This window comes from Biomphalaria glabrata, chromosome 7 (genome assembly GCF_947242115.1).
Source record: "Biomphalaria glabrata chromosome 7, xgBioGlab47.1, whole genome shotgun sequence".
Classification (NCBI taxonomy): domain Eukaryota; kingdom Metazoa; phylum Mollusca; class Gastropoda; family Planorbidae; genus Biomphalaria; species Biomphalaria glabrata.
The window spans coordinates 36,705,213-36,728,714 of NC_074717.1; the positions used below are offsets into that span (position 1 = coordinate 36,705,213).

General features: G+C 37.5%; 1 protein-coding gene across 2 annotated transcripts; it reads right to left on the minus strand.

Annotated features, from left to right (window-relative positions):
* Positions 1-1,703: 1,703 nt before the first annotated feature.
* On the minus strand, positions 1,704-17,998 carry LOC106063496 (uncharacterized). 2 transcript variants are annotated; one of them, XR_008779022.1, is made up of 3 exons: positions 17,687-17,998; positions 4,869-9,459; positions 1,704-4,532 (listed from the first exon to the last, which is right to left on the minus strand). XR_008779022.1 is itself a non-coding variant. In XM_056036399.1 (2 exons), exon 2 carries the CDS (start codon positions 9,286-9,288, stop codon positions 8,347-8,349), a length of 942 nt encoding a protein of 313 aa, XP_055892374.1. In that variant the 5' UTR covers positions 9,289-9,459; positions 17,687-17,998; the 3' UTR covers positions 1,704-8,346. The 2 variants fall into 2 exon arrangements, 1 of the variants encoding a protein (XP_055892374.1); XM_056036399.1 differs by having other exon boundaries at positions 1,704-9,459.
* Between the last annotated feature and the right edge of the window lie 5,504 nt (positions 17,999-23,502).

Consider the following 23,502-nt stretch of genomic DNA (forward strand, 5'->3'; position numbering starts at 1 on the left):
ATAACAACTAGTAAGCTAGTTCCACAGTTTTGGAACATTATGCACAAGTGTAAACAGTTCAATACTTCACATTATGTAGTACAACTGTACATTTGTGGCGAAATGTTTTAATGTAAAAGGCAGCTGCATAAAAGTTTTAAAAAGATATTCGTAAAATTAGTTTCAGAAATTGTTTGTTAACTATTGTTGTAGTTCCTCAACTGGGAGTGTAAAATAATTATATGTAAATTTAGAATACAGTGCGGATTTTCTTTTGGTCTCAAATGTGTATTCCGCGGCCTTTGTGAGTAACCTCCAAGTGTCTTGTTCTGAGGCCGCATGCAACCAGGAATGTCCATGACGGAGCGCAAGCATCTTTGGTGAAAGCGTTCAAGTAAAATACTTATATTGCCACCAGCCTGAGCAAAGAATTTTTACAATGATAATTGGCTCGCACCACTCTTTAAACTAAATGTAGTTAGCTAATGCACTTTTCTCAATTGTAAGTACGTATTATATAGTTATGCAGTCTTCCCACTCCCAAATGGTATTTTCCAGTGCGTCACCCATTCAAGCAGTAAAAATGCACATTGCGGCTGTGTCATAGTGGACAAAAGAAAATCGATAAAGTAGTTGGCCGAGTTAAAAGAATCATACATTAGTATATAGAAGGGGCTGTAAATAAATTTATGTGCACTCTTTGGTTGGAGGTCATAGTTCTAAATATAGCACATGACGTTTAACTTTGATTATGTCTGCAGTGCAGATGACCATTTATCTCAATGTCTTGACATTCTTTTTTCTTTCTTACCTTTATATAAATATTTTATATCTTTCTCGTTCCTTGTGGGGGAAAAAAAGTAAAGTTCCCCTTTCAGACCTTGTGATCTATAGGGCAGATGATGTAAAGTTCATCTGTTTCTGTGGCCAACGGTTAACGAGGGTGTCATGTAGCCAGCACAACGACCAACCGCCTTTACTTTTCCCCAACTAACGTCAGGTACCCATTTGAGCGCCCGACGATCCCGAAATTAAAAATCCCAGTCTTTACCAGGATTCGAACCCCGGATCCCGGTTCGGAAGCCAAGCGCTTTACCACTCAGCCACCACTTACTCTTTTTATTTTCTCTTACAGCATTACATTGCGTAAAGAGTTAAAAGTCCAAAGAAAGCCACAACCGGATCTTGTGCAGCACAACGTGAACAAAAAGCAGATGGCTGCGATGAACTTAGACAGAAATATCCCCGAGGAACATCCGGTTATTTTTTTTTAACATTCTACACCCTAAGCGTACTTTACAAAAAAAAAAAAGACTTTACCGCATGGCTTTGTGTTGTTTTTTATTTTTAAAAATGTCAACTGAAGCGTTAAGTCAATGCTGTTGTACGCTTGACAGACGAACCGAAAGCCAGGAAATCGTTATTATCATATTCAGTCCTGATTAACATCAGGAAATTCCACCACGCTTCAATTGTTTGTTTTTTTTAGTTCTCCAAGTTTCAAAAGTTCCGTCAGTTCAGTGTTGATAGCGGCAAGAGAGTCTCGAACTCGGGATCATCGAATGAACAGTCCAAAGCGCATATCAATCGGCCATGCAACAATAAACCACATTATATTTGTAAGAAGTATTATATTTTAATTTTTTTAAAAAAAATTGCTACAAAATATTCAGAAGTTGTCAATTTAAATGTGAACAAAAAAAACAAAACAACAAAATGGCTGATAATGGTGTCTCATTTCTCATTGCAAAATTTATACATATTGTAAAAGTCCTTATCTTTTACATTAGATGCTAGGGTGCTACTTAAAAGTTGCACAGTATAAACTAAAATATTATGACTACAACTAACAGTAATGATCAACAGTCTGTACATGAATTAACTAAAAATCAAATAATGGTGAGTAATGGTTGACTTAAACTCGAAGGTGATCTTTGTGGTCCCTTGGTTGCTAAGCTATGCTATTCAAAGGACATGTTTCGATATTTGTTAGCACTGCGAACCTGAGGTTGAAATTCCATGACAATAGCGCTTTTCGTTATTGAAACATGAAAATGTCACTTGCATTAAAGTATCTATTAATATAAAGCCAAATTGTACCTTAGAATGAGCACAATGTTGTTTTTTAAATGTGTGTGTATCAGAAAGAATGAATTACAAGCTATGAATAACCATGCTCATATTTTAGTAAAAAAAAACAAAGTTTCCCTTTCAGATCTTGCGATCTGTGGGGCAGATGATGTTAAGATCATCTGTTTCTTTGGCCAACGGTTAACAAGCAGGGTGTTATGTGGCCAGCATAACGACCAACCGCCTTTACTTTCCTTAACTAAAGCCATTTACCCATTAGAGTTGGGTGGACTCAAGGGCACCCTAAAAATCCCGAAATTCAAAATCCCAGTCTTCACTGAGATTCGAACCCAGGACCCCAGGTTCGGAAGACAAGCGCTTAACCACTTAGCCACCGCGCCCCTATGCTTCTATTTCGCTTCTTTCATAATGCAGGAATCGTGAAAATCATGTGCCGTGGTCCTGTTTATCACCTGAATGGAAAATGACATTGCAGTATTTTGTACAAAGCATTTATCAGCTCACTCTGTCTGTTTGGAACAATTTTTGTACACGTTATTTCTCCATCTGTCAAGTTGAAACTGTACACAATTATACATTGTAGATGACAACACATCAATCAATATAAAAAAAAATTATCAATTAATTATTTGGTATCTAACAAGGGAAAGAACTGGTACTTGACAGATGTGGTGGTATAAGTTGAATTAGTCCCGCTTATACCCTGTGTAGAGAATTATACCGTCTCTTATAAGTTGAAAACTAGCAATTAATAAATATTAAACCTTCCATTTTCATAAGCCCTTGACTGGCACAGTATAAACTCGAGTTCGAATTCCAGTTATACAACTTTTTGTTTTTATAAATTGCTTTTAAAAAGGTATGACGGTAACCTTCACCCTTATTTCTCTTCTTTCTTCTCCGCCACCCCACCCTCCTTTTCCCAACGTGTATCGAAAAAAGATAGGCTCACAACGTATTGAAACAGATAAAAGCATGAACATGAGCTAAAGAAAAACCATTGGTAAAATATTTCGAATCGCACAGATTTAATATTGTTAGTCTAGGTCTATTACAAATTTAATTACATGACTGATTCAAACTAATTGATAAATTAAACTTCATTTGAGCTTTGTGTTTTAAAGTATTTTTTTTAATTTTTGGGTAGAACAGACGACTCCAGAAGGCCAGAGTGAAAAGACGTGTTTTTTAGTGAGTTATATTTTGTTCTAAATACTATTTTTATATTATTACTAAAGTCTACTACATTTATTTCATTGCATCTCAAGTTAAAATTGGCCTATATTGTAATAAAAGTTAAATCTAGTATTGTTTATAAAGAGGTTTTTCAAGTTATTTTAAAGCTTACAAGTTAAAATACAATACGCCTACAGCGGTTTGGTTACTAACCAGTATTTTAGAGCTACAAGTTAAAATACAATACGCCTACAGCGGTTTGGTTACTAACCAGTATTTTAGAGCTACAAGTCAACAACCGTCTAGAAGACCGGGAACACGAACCAAGCCTTCAATACAACCCTGGCATCGATGTGCTATCCGGCTTTTGGAAACTTCTGCATCTAGAAGCATCAGAGGCCCACTTCCATTTAATACGAGGTTATTTTATTTTGTTACACTTGTATTGAAAATGTATATGACCCACCCCCTCCCCAAGTAGAAATTGGTTGGTTATCAAGGGTTGACAACATTCAATTGTGTCTTTGATGGCTACATAATAAAAGCGATACTAAATCACAATCGAATACCGGTAGACCCACTAATTCGAAGCATTAGGTTGGCTTATAGCTTACTTATATGAGGCGAGGTCACTGAGCGGTAAAGCGCTTGGCTTCCGTACCGGGGACCTGGGTTCGAATCCTGGAAAAGACTGGGATTTTTAATTTCGGGATCTCCGAGCGCCTCTGAGTCCACCCAGTTCTAATGGGTACCTGACATTAGTTGAGGTGTAAGTAAAGGCGGTTTGTCGTTGTGCTGGCCACATGACACCCTCGTTAACCGTGGGCCACAGAAACAGATGACCTTTGCATCATCTGCCATATAGAGCACAAGGTCTGAAATGGAAACTTTACTTTACTTTTATATCTCAAGATAATATTGCTGGATGCATAATTAGCAATGATAAAGTTGCCTGTAGGCAAAGTAATATTAAATAAGAATAGATTATGAAACATATGTCAGTTAATAAGACATGCTAAGGATGTTGCATAGGTTATTGTGACCTACATATGTCAACATGGGATCTGGTAAAGTACCTTATGTCCATTACATCTAACTTTCTTTGATGACATTTAAAACTAGGTTAATTGACTTCATTATGTTTATTTAACAGTATGTCTAAAAAAAATACGTTGCTCGATGCCCGTTGTATTTGACTTTCTCTCCTGAGGTGGCCTAATTCACTTCCTTTTTCCATTTTAGAATTTCAACAAGATCGGCTTGCACCAGTTGCACAGCATGTAAACCTACAACCTCCAACCTATCCCCCAATGCACCAGTTGCACAGCATGTAAACCTCCAACCTATCCCCCAATGCACCAGTTGCACAGCATGTAAACCTCCAACCTCCAACCTATCCCCCAATGCACCAGTTGCACAGCATGTAAACCTCCAACCTCCAACCTATCCCCCAATGCACCAGTTGCACAGCATGTAAACCTCCAACCTATCCCCCAATGCACCAGTTGCACAGCATGTAAACCTACAAACTCCAACCTATCCCCCAATGCACCAGTTGCACAGCATGTAAACCTAGAACCTCCAACCTATCCCCCAATGCACCAGTTGCACAGCATGTAAACCTACAACCTCCAACCTATCCCCCAATGCACCAGTTGCACAGCATGTAAACCTAGAACCTCCAACCTATCCCCCAATGCACCAGTTGCACAGCATGTAAACCTACAACCTCCAACCTATCCCCCAATGCACCAGTTGCACAGCATGTAAACCTACAACCTCCAACCTATCCCCCAATTTGTTTTTTGAAAAAAAATCTTACTGCAAAAGTATGCACGGGAGAGGACGTGTTTTCATAACCTCGCGCGTTAGTATTACGCAATAATCACGCAGAACTTTCAGAACTTTCAGATGTCAACATGTCATTATTATTATTATTATTATAGCTGTTATATAGCGCTACTTTCATGCTTATAGCATGCTTAGAGCGCTTTGGTCCAATCTCATTTGTGGACCAGTGGGGGGAGGGGGTATCTGGGAGTTGGTTTTCCGTGCTGCCTTTAGGCGCTCAGTAAACGCAACTCTGCCCGAGTCGGGTGTCGAAACTCGAGCCCCCTTCTAGGTAGCCAAGACAAGTCAAGTTCAAGCGACTCTTCCCACTTCATTCCTTGTAAGAATAAGCCTATGTCCGTCTGACAGTGGGGTCTTCAACCTTTTTTGGTCTGACGCTTCCTTTTCGTATTTTTTTTTTTGTTTAAAAAAATCCGCCAGAGCCCCCCCCCTCCCCTCTAAGAAAACCAGTTATAAAGAAGCGTGAGAAGGCAAATTCGAACAAAATATCATCTATCTATTAATTTGTATGCTGTCAATAACACTTATCCCGCATGGGAGACGACCGCATGCCTAAGGCGATTTTCTTTATCAACAAAGAAGTTATGTGAGATTGTAAAACTCTTTAAAATAGATTTAATATCTCAATAAAAGAAAAAATGATATAATCAATGAAAGTACATTTCTTTCCTAGCAGTCGGAGGTTCGTTTCATTTATTTGCGTTAGATGCCTAGCATGTAAAACAATTTTTTTTAGCCAGCTTTAAGTCATCGCCAACTGTTGAATCTTCCTGTTTGTAAAAAAATAATAATTCAAAAGTGTATTTCAGAGCTTAACAAAACGAGCAATAACAAACCCGTTTGGAAATCCAGTGAACTTCAGTTAAATAAGACTAACATGTTGCTCATCATTTGTTTCGCAAAACTGTTGAAAGATGATATTATTTTCGTCATGGGTTTGTAATTTATTTACAATTTTATAATTAGATTCAAATAGAAATGAAATTGCGGGCTAAACTTTTCTTGTGTATCAGAACTCACAAGGTGAATAGTGAATAGATTTGTTCTTTATTCTATATTACTTATGAAGCAATTGCAGCGTCCAACCACTAATGGTTCCCTATATGTCCTCATAAGCTACATAACTAGACAATTTTGAAATAATATTTCATCACTAACAGAAAAAAAAAAGTCTTTTTGTGTAAAATATGTTTAAAAAAAAACAACTTTAGTTTTAATCAATTTTCAAAGAATGTTTATCAAACCTAAAACGTTTATACGCGCAAGATCTAAGGACACTAGATACCCTCCGATTACAGCAATATAGTGAGAATTTAGAAATAGAAAATGGGATTCCCGAACTCAATTTCTAACGCTGTTTCTATTCTTAAATTTGAAGCAAGCTAACTAAAATTTTCTATATTTAGTTTGCCAGATTTAATTTTGAAGAATTTTAAAATTTGTTTTGTTTCAATGCACCGTTTGTTTCTTCTTTCCGCCTTTATGCTCAGCGCCCCCTTACCGCCCCTTTTGTGCCCAGCGCCCCCTACCGCTCCTTTGGCTCCCAGCGCCCCCAAAAATCTCGAAAACGCCCCCCAGGGGATGATAGCGCCACCGTCTAAGACCACTGAGTCTAAACAATCTCGTGTTCAAAGGTTATGCATTGTCTTTTTATCTTCGTTTAGAATGAATTACAGTCCATCATTTTGAATTTGACTTTCACTAGGTGGGTGCCTAGTTTGCCTATGCCTAAGGCCGGCTCTGCTCGGACATAAAAGTAACTACAGCAAATATTACAGACATCTTCAAGACCCTGCATGCACCTATAAAGAGTGTTCTTGCTGTCTTTCAGAGGGTGAAGTCCTACACACCTGCTCAGTAAAGATTGTCATGCATGAAGTCCAGGTGGACCACTTTGTCAAAACACTTTTTGTCCTTTGTGATGTAGAACTCTAGACTCCTACTTCATAATGTATTCTATTAGAGACGAGGAGAAAGAGGACACCGTGTCTCATATTCTTTTTGACTGCCCCAGACTTGCAGATCTCCGTCTCGACCAAAACTAAAAATTCTCGACTTGTATGGTGACATGTATGCACTTCGCAAAACAGCAGGGTTTCTGTTCAGGGCTTTGCAAGAGAGGATTTGAGCCTCTCAAGCCCTCACTCAAATGGAGTTTGATGATGATGATGATTAGAGAGACATTGACTGCCCAATCTGGACGCCTCTTCTTAGGAAGGATTATTCCATTGTTTTGTCTTCGGTGTTAATGGCAATGGAATTCAATAGAGAATAACTGAATACAGTTTATAACAGGGGTGGCCAACCTTCTGCTTCAGATGCGCCATTTTTACAAGTTTTAGTCTTTTAAGTATGGTCATTTGTACATATTTGGTTTGTTATACACGTGTATGTAAAGTAGATAAGGGGATGGCTGCCTGGTCGTGCGTTTTGCGCGCTGGACTGTCGTTCGGGCTTATCGATGGTCCCGGGCTCAAACCCTGCCCGCTCCCATCTTCCAGTCGTCTTGCGGGGGTTTGGACAAGGAAGTAAAGTATCTTCAACTCTGAAGGAACATCCGAAACATTTTACAACAAACATTTACAGGCAGTGGTGCTGGCTAGTTTATAACATTAATCTACCCTGCTTTCAACAAATCTGTAATTTTAAGAGTCTATTACACGACCGCGGTTTGTTTTTGATCATTTTCAAGGATGAAATATTTTCTCGCCTCAGTATCTGATGATTTCCTAGACGTGACTTTGCTTCTTCAAATGCGTCTGACCGTCTGGATGTCTTGAGAGTGACTTAAAAGTCCATTAAGTTCTTTAAAAATATTGAAATTATCATCATTTGTTTTCTTCAAATAACGAAAAGCCTAAATAGGTAACTTAAAAATGTCCAAGGCTAATGAAAAACAATGAATCTTACAAATTCAGAGATTGATGTTAGCCACATAAAACCGAAGTGCCCAGTGAATTTTGGTACAATTACTTCTAAAAACATTTCGGTCAGTTTGGGCGTCAAAATAGCTGGTAAATTATATTCCTGGGGCATATATTTTTATGTAGAAATCGGTTATTATCATTTTTTAACAGGCTTGCTTTTTCTTATCATTTTTTCTTGGGGTGAAATGCGCCACTTGAAATTGTGCAATGCGCCACTTTTGGCGCATGCGCCATAGGATGGCCAACCCTGGTTTAAAATATCCCGAAACAGCTCGAGTATTATCTTTCATTATCAATTCAATAAAGTTTTTGTTGGTCCCATTTATGCTTCGGTATTAATATGAAACATTGAGTATATATACAACAATGATGAACAATGTACGGTAGTCCCAGAACGATATTTTCCAGTCTTAGGACTTCTAGAGAAACAGTAGTCATAATCGAACAGTTTTCTCAGTATAATCTCGGTGTCTTTAGGTACCGGAACCTCAATGCCTTCAAATATGCCAGTGGTGAGAGGGAACACTTCGGATTTAAGGGCCACCAAAGATCTTCTTGCGTACCATGTAATGGCCCATATATACTTGTCATTCCCTGTGTAGAAAAAAATGTCCACGAAGGGATAGCGAGATTTGCGCTCATTGAACCTCCAATGCATGATGGGATCTACTATTAATTCGTATCCTTCTATACAGGAGAGTGCGTCACGGGCAGACATCCAGTCGGTGACGTGTATCTCTATGTCAATATCATTATCCCAAGGTATAAAGCCATGGTGGCGGTGGGCGCCGAGTAAGGAGCCTGATTCCAGGAAGAACTCCACCCCGGATCTGCGAAGACTGTCTGCTAGAACCACATAAATTTGAAGGATGGTTTGTTTTTCTGTAAAACTCATCGCTGGGAGGAAATGTCTGTGAGCTGGAGATCTCAGTCTTTCTTCCGAGACGTTTTCATGTTTATAAATGCTATGCAATCGTCGTGTGAGATCTAGACTGGGCTTGACAGTTGATGTACAGTTCTGACCAACAACGTTCTCAGGACTTTGAGTCGTAAACTCCATCATCAGGATATCAATCGTACCAACTTGTCTCCAAATCTTCGGCCAAACTGCGATAAGAATTAGGTTTCTGAAGGCAGGAATAAACATCAGAAATATAAGACACGCAACAATGGTTGCCAGTGCCTTGATAATCAGATGTGATTTCTGATGCTGTTTGATCTTTTTGCATATGCCTAAAGTATGTTTTAAAAACTTCGTAGACATGTTTCAATCTCTTTCTACTCACTAAATAAAGATGTTGCACTACAGATAGATAGACTTCTATTTCTGTCACACCGTGTCATTGTACGTGCTGATACGTCTAGACGGAATTTACAACCAAAGTCAGAGTCATATTGAGTTGCGAAAGTTCATCTTCTGGCACACACACAAAAACTGTGGAGTATAAAAAAAATGTACAAGAGTAGAAAAGAAAAGAAACACAAAATTCGTATTTGCTAATATTGTAGAAGCTTTTTCTCTTTTTTTTAACTCACAATCTCAATATAAGATAAGATAAGATAACTTTATTGATACAAACAAATGGAAATTCAGTTTGACTACAATTGACAACCTCAACGTAACTACTGTACAATAACAGTATAGATGCACGATATACATGCACATACGAACAACATTCACACACGAAAAAACAACAACACATAGACACTCCTAACCAGCGCTTTATAAATAGACTTCTATGAACTTCTCGATGACGACAGAATGTTAATTTTTAATGTTGGTCATCCAGGGTCTAATATTACTGAATGTTTTTAATTTTCTTCTTTGATGCAAAAATGTTTTCACAGAACTGGATGTACGGATTAACAGATCTGTCTGGGCAGTTGCTTACAAACATGTCCCAATCTGTTTGCTCCAGACAACTTTGTAGCTGTAAAACAGTGTCGTCAGACCGTGACTGGATGGACTGTACTTCGGGTTTTGTTGTTTTTAAAACCGGTTTGTACGTGGATGTAAGATGGATCATTGTGTGGTCAGACTCTCCGAGGGGAAATGATCGAGATGTGTAGGCCATTTTTAAGTATCTATAACACATGTCCAATTATATTGTATTTAGTTCACTGCACAGGAGATTAACAAATTGTACAATCTACTCTGTCTATTACATATTTGTAAAATACCACTGGCTCACTCATTGATCAAGAAATCTCTAAAATCGTTGAACAGATTCGCGTGAAATTTCGTACACAGCTTTCTTTTACCTCCTAGATGCTCACTAAGAACAGGATTTGACATATTCGCAACATGACGACTTTTATTCGCTAAAAACCGCAAGCTTTTTATCAAGCTTTTGTATTTTTTTTTTCCGGTATTTCCTCAAAAGGCCGCAGTTTACATATAAAGCATTTTTAAAATTTTACAAATGCCGTATTTTTTTATTTTTTTTTTCTAAGTTTACTTATTTTGAATATGCCGTACGTCATTTCCGCTTCCTTTTAGAAGCGGTCTAAATAAAAAACAAAACCAATTCTAATAGCATTAACATGATAGATATGATAGATCTGGGGCATTTGTCTTTTTTTTTTTTTTTCGAAACAGAAAAAAAGAGAGAGAGCGAGAAAGTTACATTGTTAAAAAAAACAAAAAACAAAAAAAAAAAAACCTAATCCAATAGCATTAAAAATATAAATTTAGATATATTGTCATTTCGCTAAATTCAAATGATTACAATAAATAAAACGAAATTGAATAAATGGGACAATACGGTAAACGCTTGCATATAAAAGTTTCATTTTCGCTTTAAAACGTCCGAGAGAAAGTTTTGCTATTAGAATGTGGTTTTCCATTTAATAATTCATTCCTTAGCCGGGTGAATAAAAGTTCATGAACTTATCCCGTATTCCGTAAACGCCTACTCCATTCCCCCCCCCCCCCCCCGCCCTCTCCGCGTCCAGCGAGGTCGGAAACGAAATGGATATCTACACCCTCCCCTTCTCTGGCAGAACACTCCGTCCATATGAAGAGTAACGTCCGCTTAACAATACAGTCAGTTAGTGACATCTTCTCTTTACCGGGCAAAAGACAACTTTCCAAATTACCACCTTATTTCACCCCTGACCTGGTCACAAGTTTAAATGGGGCCCCTTTTGGTTAGCTTTATAAACAAAAAAACAACTTAAGGTTCTATTCTACTTGACGCGGGTAAGTTAGAAATTAGAAAGCGTTTATCTCATAGGGTCCAGCATCAAGGTTATTTTAAAATAAGATTCAAAATACCCCAAAACTATAGGATCCGGCACTAGTTTTAGGCCCGCCAAACAGATTTCTCCATTAAACAGGCAAAGCTAAAACTTAAGTTTCTATCTGACAAGCCGCCTGTATTTTGTAGACAACCGTGCCAGGTTGTTAGCTGGGGTGCAATACTACGCACATTAGAAGTGCACTTTTTATCACCACTAGATCTGCACTGTCTACACCTGCAACATCTTCAGCATTGACTAGGTCTACAATGTCGCAAAACCTGAGCCGACAACGCCAGACCCTCCCCCCCCCCCGGTCAGCGAGAAGGTATCTCTGTAGTGCCCACTACAAACGGCCTAAAGCCCAGTGCCCACTACCAAGGCCTACGGTCCAATGCCCAGAGACTTGCCCAATGCCCGGCTCCCGGCTCCGGCTGTCCACTGCCCAATATCTACTGCCCACTGCCCACGGCCTAGAGAATAGCCTCCCCACCTCTCCCTGCAGACGATAAGCTTCTATGTCCACCTCGTCCTTCTACAAGGTGAAGAAGATCAGCCCTGAGTCCATCCTGCATCTACTACTCGGCAAAAGGGGCCTTCGGAAAAAGCATTTTTATTTTCTCTAGGCCTGATACTGATGGTATGGGTAAGGTCGAAATATAATAAAGATTGAATTGAGAAGCCGAAGAAACGTCATAGAGTGTACGAAGTGTACTAACTTTTTGTTTTTGGCCGCGAAGGGGAGGGAAGGATAAGTGGAGGTGCTACTAGCATTAACTTATTCAATAGGAGAGTGCGTGTATGTGTAGGGAACGCATTATGAAGCGGGTGTTTCCAAATCAAGTCAAAAGTATATGTCGGAGAAATTACGATGCACGGGTTAAAAAAATATATATAAAATGGCGGTTCCAGAGAGCGAAAAGAGAGAGAGAGAGAAGGAAAAAGAGAACAGGAGTAAAATTTCATTGTAATAGATAGACTAAAACACGGGATAAAAAAGTATGTGAGGCTGATTGTTAAAATGAGGCCCGTTTATTACTAAAAAAAAAAAAAGAAAAGAAGAATAAACAATATAAAGCCAGAGAACAAACCAAAGGGCGCAGCCGGTGTGCACTTTTTGTTCAGTAATAAATCTTCGTATATTTTTAATCTTTCGGACGTTGTATTATCATCATCATCATCATCATCAAACTTCATTTGAGTGAGGGCTTGAGAGGCTCAAATCCTCTCTTGCAAAAGCCTTGGACAAAAAACCCTGCTGTCGTACGTAGTGTATACATGCCACCATGCAGGTCAAGAATTTTTAGTTTCCCACCCCTGTCGAGACGGAGATCAGCAAGTCTGAAGCAGTCAAAAAGAATATGAAGCACGGTTTCCTCTTCTTCCCCGCAGCGGGGACACCATGAATCAAAATTTGGCCATAGCTTGCTCAGGCCTGGACAGCCTCCACCACGGGGAAGTGCGATCAGGGCGCCTCATGCGCTCCCAGACTCCACGGGCTTTTTTTATACTTGTCCCAGTGCTCAAACCACTTTTCCGTTTTTTTTGTTTTTTTTTAATTATAGCCAGAGCATGATGAAGACTCGCATCCTGTTCGGTGGGTGGTGTTTGCCCTCCCTGCTGGGCCAAGTCTGCAATAGTGTTGCCAGTCGTTTGATCAGACATGAACATTATTAGGTCTTAGTTTAGACATCCGGGGGTACGGCTGGCGTGTGGCAGGTTCGAACTTGGAACTATCGTGACGAATAGAACACAAGACCAGGCAGACATTTTATCGGTCCATTATAGATATTGTTGTAACCCTGCCTTGCACCAGTGCTTGATGTGCGCACTAGCGCACTGTTGAACGAAAACAGGAAGACACTAGGATAGAGAGAATAACAGTGCATCAGGGATTGTGAAGAGTCTGAATGTTTGGAAACTAAGAAGCAAGCTTTTGGTGCTGCCTGAAGGTTGTAGAAGGGACCTGGAGCGAAGCGGAGAAGGCTGTCGTTGGTCCACATTCGGGTTGCTGTCTAAAGGACTGGTAAATTAGTAGCAAGACTGAGGAAGCTGAAGGATGTTATGTGTTTGTCCTAGTGAATAAGCACCTGTCTTTATTTCCTGTTAAACTGTGTTGAGTTGTCTGCCTTACGTTGAGTGCCTACCCTAGAGTTACAACACTATTGTTATGTACGTCTGTACATTAAGAAAGGTGAAGGTTACATCCGGGGGTTATTTTGGTTCATATCATCAGTTTTGGATTAATAAATGTATACATTTTAATTGGTTATTGTAATTCCAAGATATAACTATGCTTGTCAAATATATTTCATCAAAGTGTTTGAATTACGATTTGTGGATAATCTTCTGTGTTTTATTCATTACGGTGTAGCCATTCCTCGTCAACACACCTACAGATCTACACTAATGAATGGACAGGCCTGACATAGAAAGAGATTCTGTTGAAGGCAAAGGATAGAGAGAAATGGACATAGTCGGTCAAAAGATCATGTATGGTGCCCCAACAAGGTACAGGTGAAGGTGAAGAATGACATGATATCAGTGTGCAGTTTGCTCATCTAGCACGTAGCAGGCAGGCCAGGGGTGGGCAAAGTCTGCCATCGCATAACAAAGTGTGCTTATGGAATCACTTTTTGTGTCTGAGTGTGCTATATTCTGTTAAAGTGGAAAAAAGGGAGGATGCATACATATTAAACGCAAAAGAAGAGTAACTTAATCATTTTATTGGAGCGCTGGCCCATACCTCCTCCTTTAAAAGGCCGGACTCCCCCCCCCCTCCTCAGGTTTCGTAATAATAGAATCTCCATTGCCAATTAGCATTTCAAAATCCGGTTTCACATAAAAAATACACATACACTATAAGAATAGCCATGAGAATTGAACGAGTTATATGCATTTAAATGATTCCTCCTTCTTCTTGCTCGCTTTCGATTGGTCGCACTTGAAAGAAAGGGAGAATATCAATAAATATCGGCAAACTAGCGATCAACTGCACGATGACATTCACTGCAAAGCCATTTTTGTAAATATACAACAAAAGTTTCAATAGGGGACTTCCTGTACACTTTCAAACTAAACCACTAGCCAAACATAAATGTTGCATTTGTTTTTTCAACGTGTAGGCTTTTGTAACGCGCTAGTAATATTTTGTTGACATTATATCCAAGCAACCATTTAGGGTCCACTACAGTTTACCTACTTTACACGTCACTACTCTGTGCAGTATGTTCAACGATAATAATAATGATAATAAATGGATGTCTGGTCGTGCGGCTGTCGTTTGGACTTATCGATGGTCCCGGGTTCAAACCCTGCCCGCTCCCATCCCTCGTCGTCCTGCGGGAGGTTTGGACTAGGAAGTAAACTATCTTAAAGTCTGAAGGAACAAGTAAAAAAAAAAGATTTTACTAAAAATAGACCATTTGCATTAGCACTTTGATGTAATGAAAACTATTGAAGCAACTAATATTCTAATCACATGTTCAAATCTGACAGAAGCACCTAGAGGCCATTAGGGACAAAAAAAAAAGATTTCTCCTGAACAGCCTCCTGGTTTGAAAAGTGGCCGGGGACATGATACCTTGGGTGGTCTACCCTGTTCACCACACCTGATTGCTACCTTGGCAGAAGAGAACTTTTAAAACTGTGGGAACTAATCTTAGAGCAGATAGTTCATTTTTGTTGTCACCACAAATAATTCTTGTTGCTGTTTACAGCGTTTTGGGGACTTTTGGGGCCTTACTGCGTTCTTGTTCCCCAATGCAGGAGAAACAGTAACGGGGGTAACGGATGTATGTGTGAGTTGTACTTGATATATTTCTACAGTACATTGATAACAAATCTAGATCTTGTATGGTGTATTACTGATGCGAGTTCATATTACTAAGACATACACATTAAAGTAACGAACAGAATCACTGCTCAGTAACTAAGTTCACTCGAGATGAAATAGAACAACGAACTTTAATACAGAATGGACTACAGTCGAGGCAGTAACTAAAAGCGATGTTATCCCTTCAAGAGCCTAGCAATAACTGTCCTAAAAGTCTACAACAATAATCTCTAGCCCAATGCTTATGTCGTCACTAGAAATGTCGCGTTCAAAGTCAGTCTACTACAGTGCTTCTCTAAACTAAACTAAGTGCCTAACACGGGGCCAGTTTGTAGAACCACTATTAGTTTGAAAACAGCATCCAGTAACAGAGATCGGAACAAGTTTAAAGCCGTGGCCGGATGACGATATACTGCCGCATGATGCGAAGCTAAATTATTATTGTCTAGTCATTAACATCTTATATTCGCTTTGTAAAATTAAATATCTAATGAACAGATATTATTGCATTGAATTTCATCTTCTTTGTACAAATTCAATTCAACTAAATAAATAATCACCTATACACAATTCGTTAGTAGTTTTATACATACCAATGTCGAGAGCTCCAAGTCCCCAAGTGAATGTACTGAACAATAATTATCATTAGTCGAAATATTGGAACCAAAATGTACCAGTTTCTGTGGTCTTTATTTCAGTTTCAGTATTTGTTTCTGTATTTCATAGTCATGTGCCTAACGCTTTAGGCATTGAAAGTTGAATTAAAGGCTCGCGTAGTTTTCTGTCCGGAAGTCTGTCAAACATTAGATCTTTCTATACACTAACAAAGTTCTATGCAATCTTCCAATTCAATTTTGTTGTCACATTTCAATCCGAAAATAAAATAAAAAAAAAAAAAAAAAACGAGTTTGAAATCAACATTTGATGATACCGTCATAACAACTTTACATTAGTACACTTCCACAATTTACATTGTGAGTTTAAAAAAAAATATTTCACAAAACTTTTCCATTAATAAAGATGTGAATTTAGAAAAAAAATTCCCCAACAGTTGGAACTAATTTTATTGGCTGCAGACCGGAAGTGTTGCAATAAAATCTATTGTTATCCTATTTTATTAGCTTTTCCATATATTAGCTCGAGAAACTCGATACTCGATAAACTAAACCAGAGGTTCTCAAACCTTTTTGACCCAGGAACCTTTATATAGTCAAAACTTACCAACAGACCCCATAGTAGGCCTAAAAAAAGCTACATAAATGCATAAATAAGTTATTTAAAAAAAAAAGAAAACAATCTTTTTAAGGAGTATTTATTGAGATAAATATTTTGTTTAAAATGTAATTGTAAAAAAAAAATTTAATGACTTTGATGATGTTGATGAGATGTTATGATGTCCGACTTAATGTTTGTATGTAGCAATCGCAAATCTCCACGAGCGCAAATTTTTAGTCGATTTCTTGAATTTGTGATGAGGATCACTGTAGTGATAACTCCACGTTCTCCTATATAACAAGACTGAAAAGTAGTTCACAGTTTCTGTACCATCACCCATAATGCAGGATATAAAATTTAAATCTGTTTTTTGCAAGCAGAATTTGTGGTTTCTTTGTTTATTCATTGTTTAAACCTACATTTAATGAGTATAAATATAGTGCCCTCTTTCCTGGAATGCGCCCAGATGAGTCACAGGTTTTGGTTTCGCCTTGAGATGGGACAGAATCTTTATCCATATTTATTTACCAAATTTATTTATTTAAATTATTTTTACATCGGACACACGAAAAGCTGGCTATTTGGTCTATACTTTTTTGTGTGTGCCATGAAGGAAAACATCGATTACGTAGCTCATGGTTGGTTCACAAGTAACGTTCATATTTGGTAGAATAGGTAAAAATATTACGTCTCTTAGTTCCCACAAGATGGAAACTATAGTGAAAACTATTCTAAGCAATTCCAAATCAATAGAAGAATAATCGTTTTAGTTATCAATATTAAATGTTGGAAATTGAGCTAAAAAAATCAATTTTCGTAAAGCTTAATAAAAAAAACTATTTTATTTACCAAATAAATGTTAATCCTGAAGTGTACATATCATTTACTGTAGTTGGTAGCAAAAAGAGAAAAAATATTGGCTACCTTTATTTTTTTCACCCTATATTTGGGCCTATTTATATTCTGTCAGTAGAACCAGTCACCTGTCTATCGATGTTATTAGTTTTGTCAGTTTTGTTTACTGCTGAAAAGAAAAAATACACGTAATTGCTAGAAATAATTTTTAAAATGATTTTAGGCTCTCGTCTTATTAGACCAGTGGACAATTTTTTTTAAAAAGTAACATATGTTGGATAGTAGTTATATATATATTCATATTTTACAATCATACACAGAAATGCATAGGTTCAAACCCAGAAAATATTTCATAGCGCACGATCCACCCGCAGGATGTTATCATCACAAAGTTATCATCGATTTAAAACAAATATCTTTAAATTATTTTGTTCTTGGGATTTTAAGAATCAAAACACAGGATATGCACTGAAAATATAAATACTACTTCAAAAAAAAACAACACACTATTCCTTACCTTTCGAAACGTAAAGTCTCAAGAGAGAATTCAATCTGCCGGTACTCCTAGCGAAAAACGGTTTCGTTTGACTCGAGGCCATGCCTTTTTTCCAAGAAGCTGATGTACCAATTAGCAGTGTGTTTTGTGTATGTGTTTAAATAATGAGTGTGTGAGTTGAAATCTGTTCACGCGTTAACCCTCAATTGTGCTAGCGGCTGGCTGGTTGGGTTTGCTTTGAAGGTCTAGTCTAGATCAACGCCACATGCTTTGTCACAGCCCTGAATGTTAGTCATTCTTTCTTAATAACAGGCTTTCACAGTTCGCATCAGTTTGTTCATAATATACATGTGTACCCTTTCGCGCCTGCGTGTTTCTTTGTCTTTGAGTATAGTTTCTGTTTTCCCCTCCCCTTCTCCAATCCCCAAGTCACAGAATCTTGCATTCTATTTTGTCAATTCGGATCTGGGAATTAATTAGATCATTGTTTATACTTATTACTAGATCTGTCGTGCAATATCACAGGCGGATCCATGGGGAGGGGGGTTTAGGTGAGACTGGTATGTGGGTGGGTGTGTAGGAGAAAATAACATCATTGTGTAAAACAATACGTTTACTGATGGAAATAATTATACGCAACTGTCAATGTTTTAAAAGCATTCTGATAGGCTACTATGAAGACTCACATCCCCAGACTGCAGCTAGTAGGAGCAGGTCTACGTCAGATTTTTAAAGAAATCAAGGAATAATTAGTCAATATAAATATGGGCGTGGTCAGCGGCAAATGTTTTGGTGTTTCCATTCAAATGAACTTTACCCCTTAGGGGTGCCAGGAGAGCGGGCGGGGTGGGAGGGTCTACTATAGTTAAAAAAAATGTATGCAACTAATTTTTAATTTGCTAATGGTGTGTGGATGTGTATTTAAATGCCCCCCCCTCCCACTATCTCTATCCCCACTCGACCAATATGGACGTCATTTTGAGGAGCATTAAACAACTTGTATATAGAATTGATTTATATAAGTTATATTTCTTAGTATTGAAATTTCAAATTATTGTTTAGATTGTGTTGCTCTCCCCTCCACCACTCAGTGCATGTCTACAACTGGTAAATAAAGCTACAAGTCATTACTAAATATAAATTAGGATAGGGGCCGTTCTATTATTCTTTATAGACCTAGAAAGTATACCATATCTTATAGAATGGGTACAGATTTCTTTTTAATTTCATCAAATTTTCCTTCTTTAAAAACGATTTAATATAAATATTTTGGTTTAAAAAAAAAAATATTCTTGAGTTTGTAGTAACTAAGGCCCTGTGTCGACGCACTGCCGTAAATCTGGAACTGCATTTACATATTACAAGCACGCTGTAATGGTACATTTCTTAACCACGATAGTGTGTAGCCAACCGTAACATTTATAGCATTGGAGGTCAAACAAAAGACAAGGTCACTGGGTGATTTTAATAAATGTACCTTGAAGGTTGACCTACCCACCTTCTATCAACACATTTCATGTCCGACAAGAGAAAACAGAACTCTGGACTTATGTTATTGTAACATCAAAGGAGCATTCACATCTCGTGAAAAGCCACCACTAGGATCATCGGACCACAAAACAATACAACTGCTGCCTACTTACCGTACAAAACTTAAAGAAGGAAAAATCATTCAAAAAAACGTACAAGAATGGACGCAAGACAATATTCTCAAACTACAGGGATGTCTAGACTGCACTGACTGGAATTTGTTCAAAGAGACCACTTCAAATCTGGAAGAATGGGTCGACGCAGTGACAAATTACATCAAATTCTGTGAAAACATGTGTGTCAGCAAAAAGAGCATCAAGATATACCCCAACAATAAACCATGGGTCACTGCAAAAATCAAACGGGAAATAATCAAAAAGAAAAAAGCATTTATGAGTGGCGATGGACAGACAAGGAAAATTGCTCAACGAAATCTCAACGTCGTTCTTGAGGAAGGGAGGAGAAACTACCGCACCAAGCTGGAAGACTCAATTAATACAAGTGACATGAGACAGGCGTGGGGCATCATGAACAAAATGGCAGGAGCACAAGTCAAAATTAAAAATAATCTGGCTACAAGAGACGAAAAAACATTGGCCAACGAGTTAAACGATTTCTATTGTCGCTTCGACACGAAAGATTTTAATTATCTAAGACTCAAAGCCCTTGAGGATGTCAATGTTAACAACTGCTTAGAATTAGCGATTACTAAAGAGCAAGTTTGTAACATTTTCAAAAACGTCAACCCAATGAAAGCTGGTGGGCCTGATGGAATAAAAGGGCGAATCTTAAAAGAATGTGCTGAACAACTAGCTGAACCTTTCCAAGATATTTTTTCTACTTCATTACTAAACCATGAGATACCACCTGTGTGGAAGTCATCTATAATTGTACCTGTGCCAAAGGTTTCCAAACCGAAGGAAATGAATGACTATAGACCTGTTTCACTTACTTCCATTGTGTCTAAATGTTTAGAAAAATTGGTTAAAATGTTTCTTCTGAATGATCTTTGCAATAAGTTAGACCCTTTACAATTTGCTTACCAAAAGGGTAAAGGTGTAGACGATGCCATCCAAAATATTTTAAACTGTGTCTACAAACATCTGGACTTACCGAACACTTATGTAAGATTGTTCTTTATTGATTTCTCATCAGCTTTTAACACTATACAACTTCATTTACTCATTGAAAAGATGAAAGCGTTGCAGATTAGTCCATACATAATACTATGGGCTAATGAATTTTTGACCCAGAGAGCTCAGAGGGTTAGGGTAAACAATGTTATATCTAATGAACGCATAGTTAACACAGGGGCGCCCCAGGGGGCTGTGACATCGCCTTTGTGGTTCATTTTGTACACCAATGATTTTCAATCCGATAGTTCTTGTTGCTCCTTCACAAAATTCGCTGATGATGCGGCACTTCTTGCCCTGCTCTCAGAGAGCTCAGACGTAAATGAGTATTTCAAAGAATTAGAACACATTGAAGAATACTGTAAAGATAATTTTTTATTATTAAATGTAAAAAATAAACAAAGAAATGATGATCGATTTTCGCAGGGACAAGATGGAAAATGATATTGTTTCTGTAGCTGGAGAGACTATTGAAATTGTGCAAACCTTTAAATACCTTGGTACTATCCTAGACAATAAACTAAATTTTACTGTAAATACTGATTATATCACCAAAAAAGGGCAGCAAAGATTACGACTACTAAGAAAACTGTCCTCGTTTAATGTTAGCGAAAAGGCCTTGGCTATGTTTTATCACGCTCACATCTGCAATGTTTTCAGTTTCAATATCACTGCCTGGTATGGCAATCTGAGCACTAAAAATAGGAATAAACTTAATAGAATCCTCAATGCTGCTGGCAAAATCATTGGCAAAAAACAAACCCCATTTGGGCAGTTGTTTGAGACAAACATCTATAAAAAAGCTAACAAGATCCTTGAAATAAAGAATCACCCTTTGTGTCAGTATTTTGTGATTTTACCATCACAAAAGAGATACAAGACACCGATAGCAAAGACAAACAGACACAAACACTCTTTTGTTCCCCTGGCAATCAAATCATTAAATAAGAACAATCTGGTATAAACTTTGTCACATGTAAATTATGAGTGAGTCTGGTGTGAATGTACACTTTGGTTTCTTATAGTTATAATGTTTTTTGTTTGGTAATGCACAAATTGTAAGACAAATTTCCTTACGGATAATAAAGATTATTATTATTATTATTATTATTATTATTATTATTAAATATCAGAATCGTGGAGGCCCCAAAGCTGTGTTCCTGCCTGCCCGCCCTTAAATCCTGCTCTGAATATATCTTTGATTTCTCTTTTAAAAGTATTTTTTGTTCCCTATTTGACTTGTTACCAAGCTTAACTCACGTCGTCTGTCTGTCTGTCTGTCTGGTCAAAAGCTTTTACTCATTATTTCTCCCACTTCTTATTCTGGTTGAATACATTTTGCTTTATTTGGAAAACTAAGCTAAAAAAAACAGGGGGGGGGGGATTACAAGAACAGTTTCCATCCGATGGCGATAATCAAGCACAGTTACTCAAGATAAGCGAGGGTTTAGAAAAAAAGTATTCTGGGTTTTTTTTTCTTTCTTTTTTATTTTACATTTCAATTAATTTATATGTCAATTTTACAATTGTACGAATGATTTGTGTTCCTTGTGCAAGGGAAATAAATGACAATCGAGCATTAATCTAAAACACTTGACCTGCTTCCCTTTTCTCCCCTTTTAAGACAATATACAATGGAATAGCCTAAGATTTATAAAGCGGACATGCTAACTAAATCTAATTTGGAAACATATACAATGGAATAGCCTAAGATTTATAAAGCGGACATGCTAACTAAATCTAATTTGGAAACATATACAATGGAATAGCCTAAGATTTATAAAGCGGGCATGCTAACTGAATCTAATTTGGAAACATCCACAAACACACACACTTTTGGAGGATATCGTGATTAGCGTTTGTTGAAATGAACCTCGAATTCTTGACCCTAACCTCAGGCCTGATGGTATCTACTATCCATTGAATTCCTTCTACGCATCACTGAGAGTCTTCCTATCGTTGAGATGTATTCCTACATCAATAGCTTTCTCCCAACTATAAGACCATGTTGTCAAGTAACGAGCATGCCACCAAGAAGAACCCTCTTCCCAGATCTGTGAGTTTGTCACGTATTAACATAAACAAGTCCAATGTCTTCTGAAAAACAAAATTGATTGACTGTTTGCATTCGCTCATTATAGACATATTACAAGCACGCTGTAAGAGTACATTTCTTAACCACGATAGTGTGTGGCCAATCGTAACATTTATAGCATTGGAGATCAAACAAAAGTGCAAATAACAGAATCGTGGAGGCCCCAAAGCTGTGTTCCAGCCTGCCCACCCTTAAATATGCTCTGAATATATCTAAACAAAATTGCTTGACTGTTTGCATTCGCTCATTATAGGCATATGGAATGCGTGAAAATGGTGACGCAACGTTGGACGCTAATCATATTCTAAAATCTGACATGTGCACCAAACAGGTGCACCCAATGCCTATAGGGAAAATAATATATCTAAATCTATTCTTGCTTAACATCCTGGTTTTACAAAGTGACGAATTGAAAAACAATCACATACATAATCACACATACACATCCTAACCCAAGGACACACATTCTTATTAGTGCCGGAGTTTAGTAAGTGGAGGCTTTAATTATCTTCTATCTTCAATATAAATACACTTAAAAGTGACTTAAGGGGGATGCACAATGAAATTTCAATTTTTGTAATTTACAGATAAATAGAAAAGCTTTATGCATGACTTGATAGAACATATAGAGACATGAGTAACCATACACATTTTATGAGTGTAGCCTTTTGGGTTGCTATGGAAATGGCGGCCATCTTGAAAATAAACAATGTTTACAAAATTCTTAAAATATTCTAAAGTACTCAAAATTTTTTTAATTTTTTGATTGCACCTGATAGATATTTGAATCCCATAGGTAACTGGCTAATTTTGTTTTGAAAATTATTACTGGTTTAATTTTTATGAATTTTTAAAATTTTTATTTTTTTCCGACCCCATTTTTCATCTGAGGTCACATCATTATTTTTATTTTTTTATGAAATTTATTATACATATTGAAAATTTTTGCAGCCTATTACCTATGATATACTATCAATAAACTACATGTGAAAAATTATTAGTCTAACTTATACAGAACTAAAGATTTTGAGATTCTTGTGGACAACATGCACCTAAAAATACATTTTGAGAAAAACGCA

What these genes read in the sequence shown, in the direction of transcription:
- LOC106063496 (XM_056036399.1), bottom strand. Translation starts at nt 9,288, where the DNA reads ATGTCTACGAAGTTTTTAAAACATACTTTAGGCATATGCAAAAAGATC.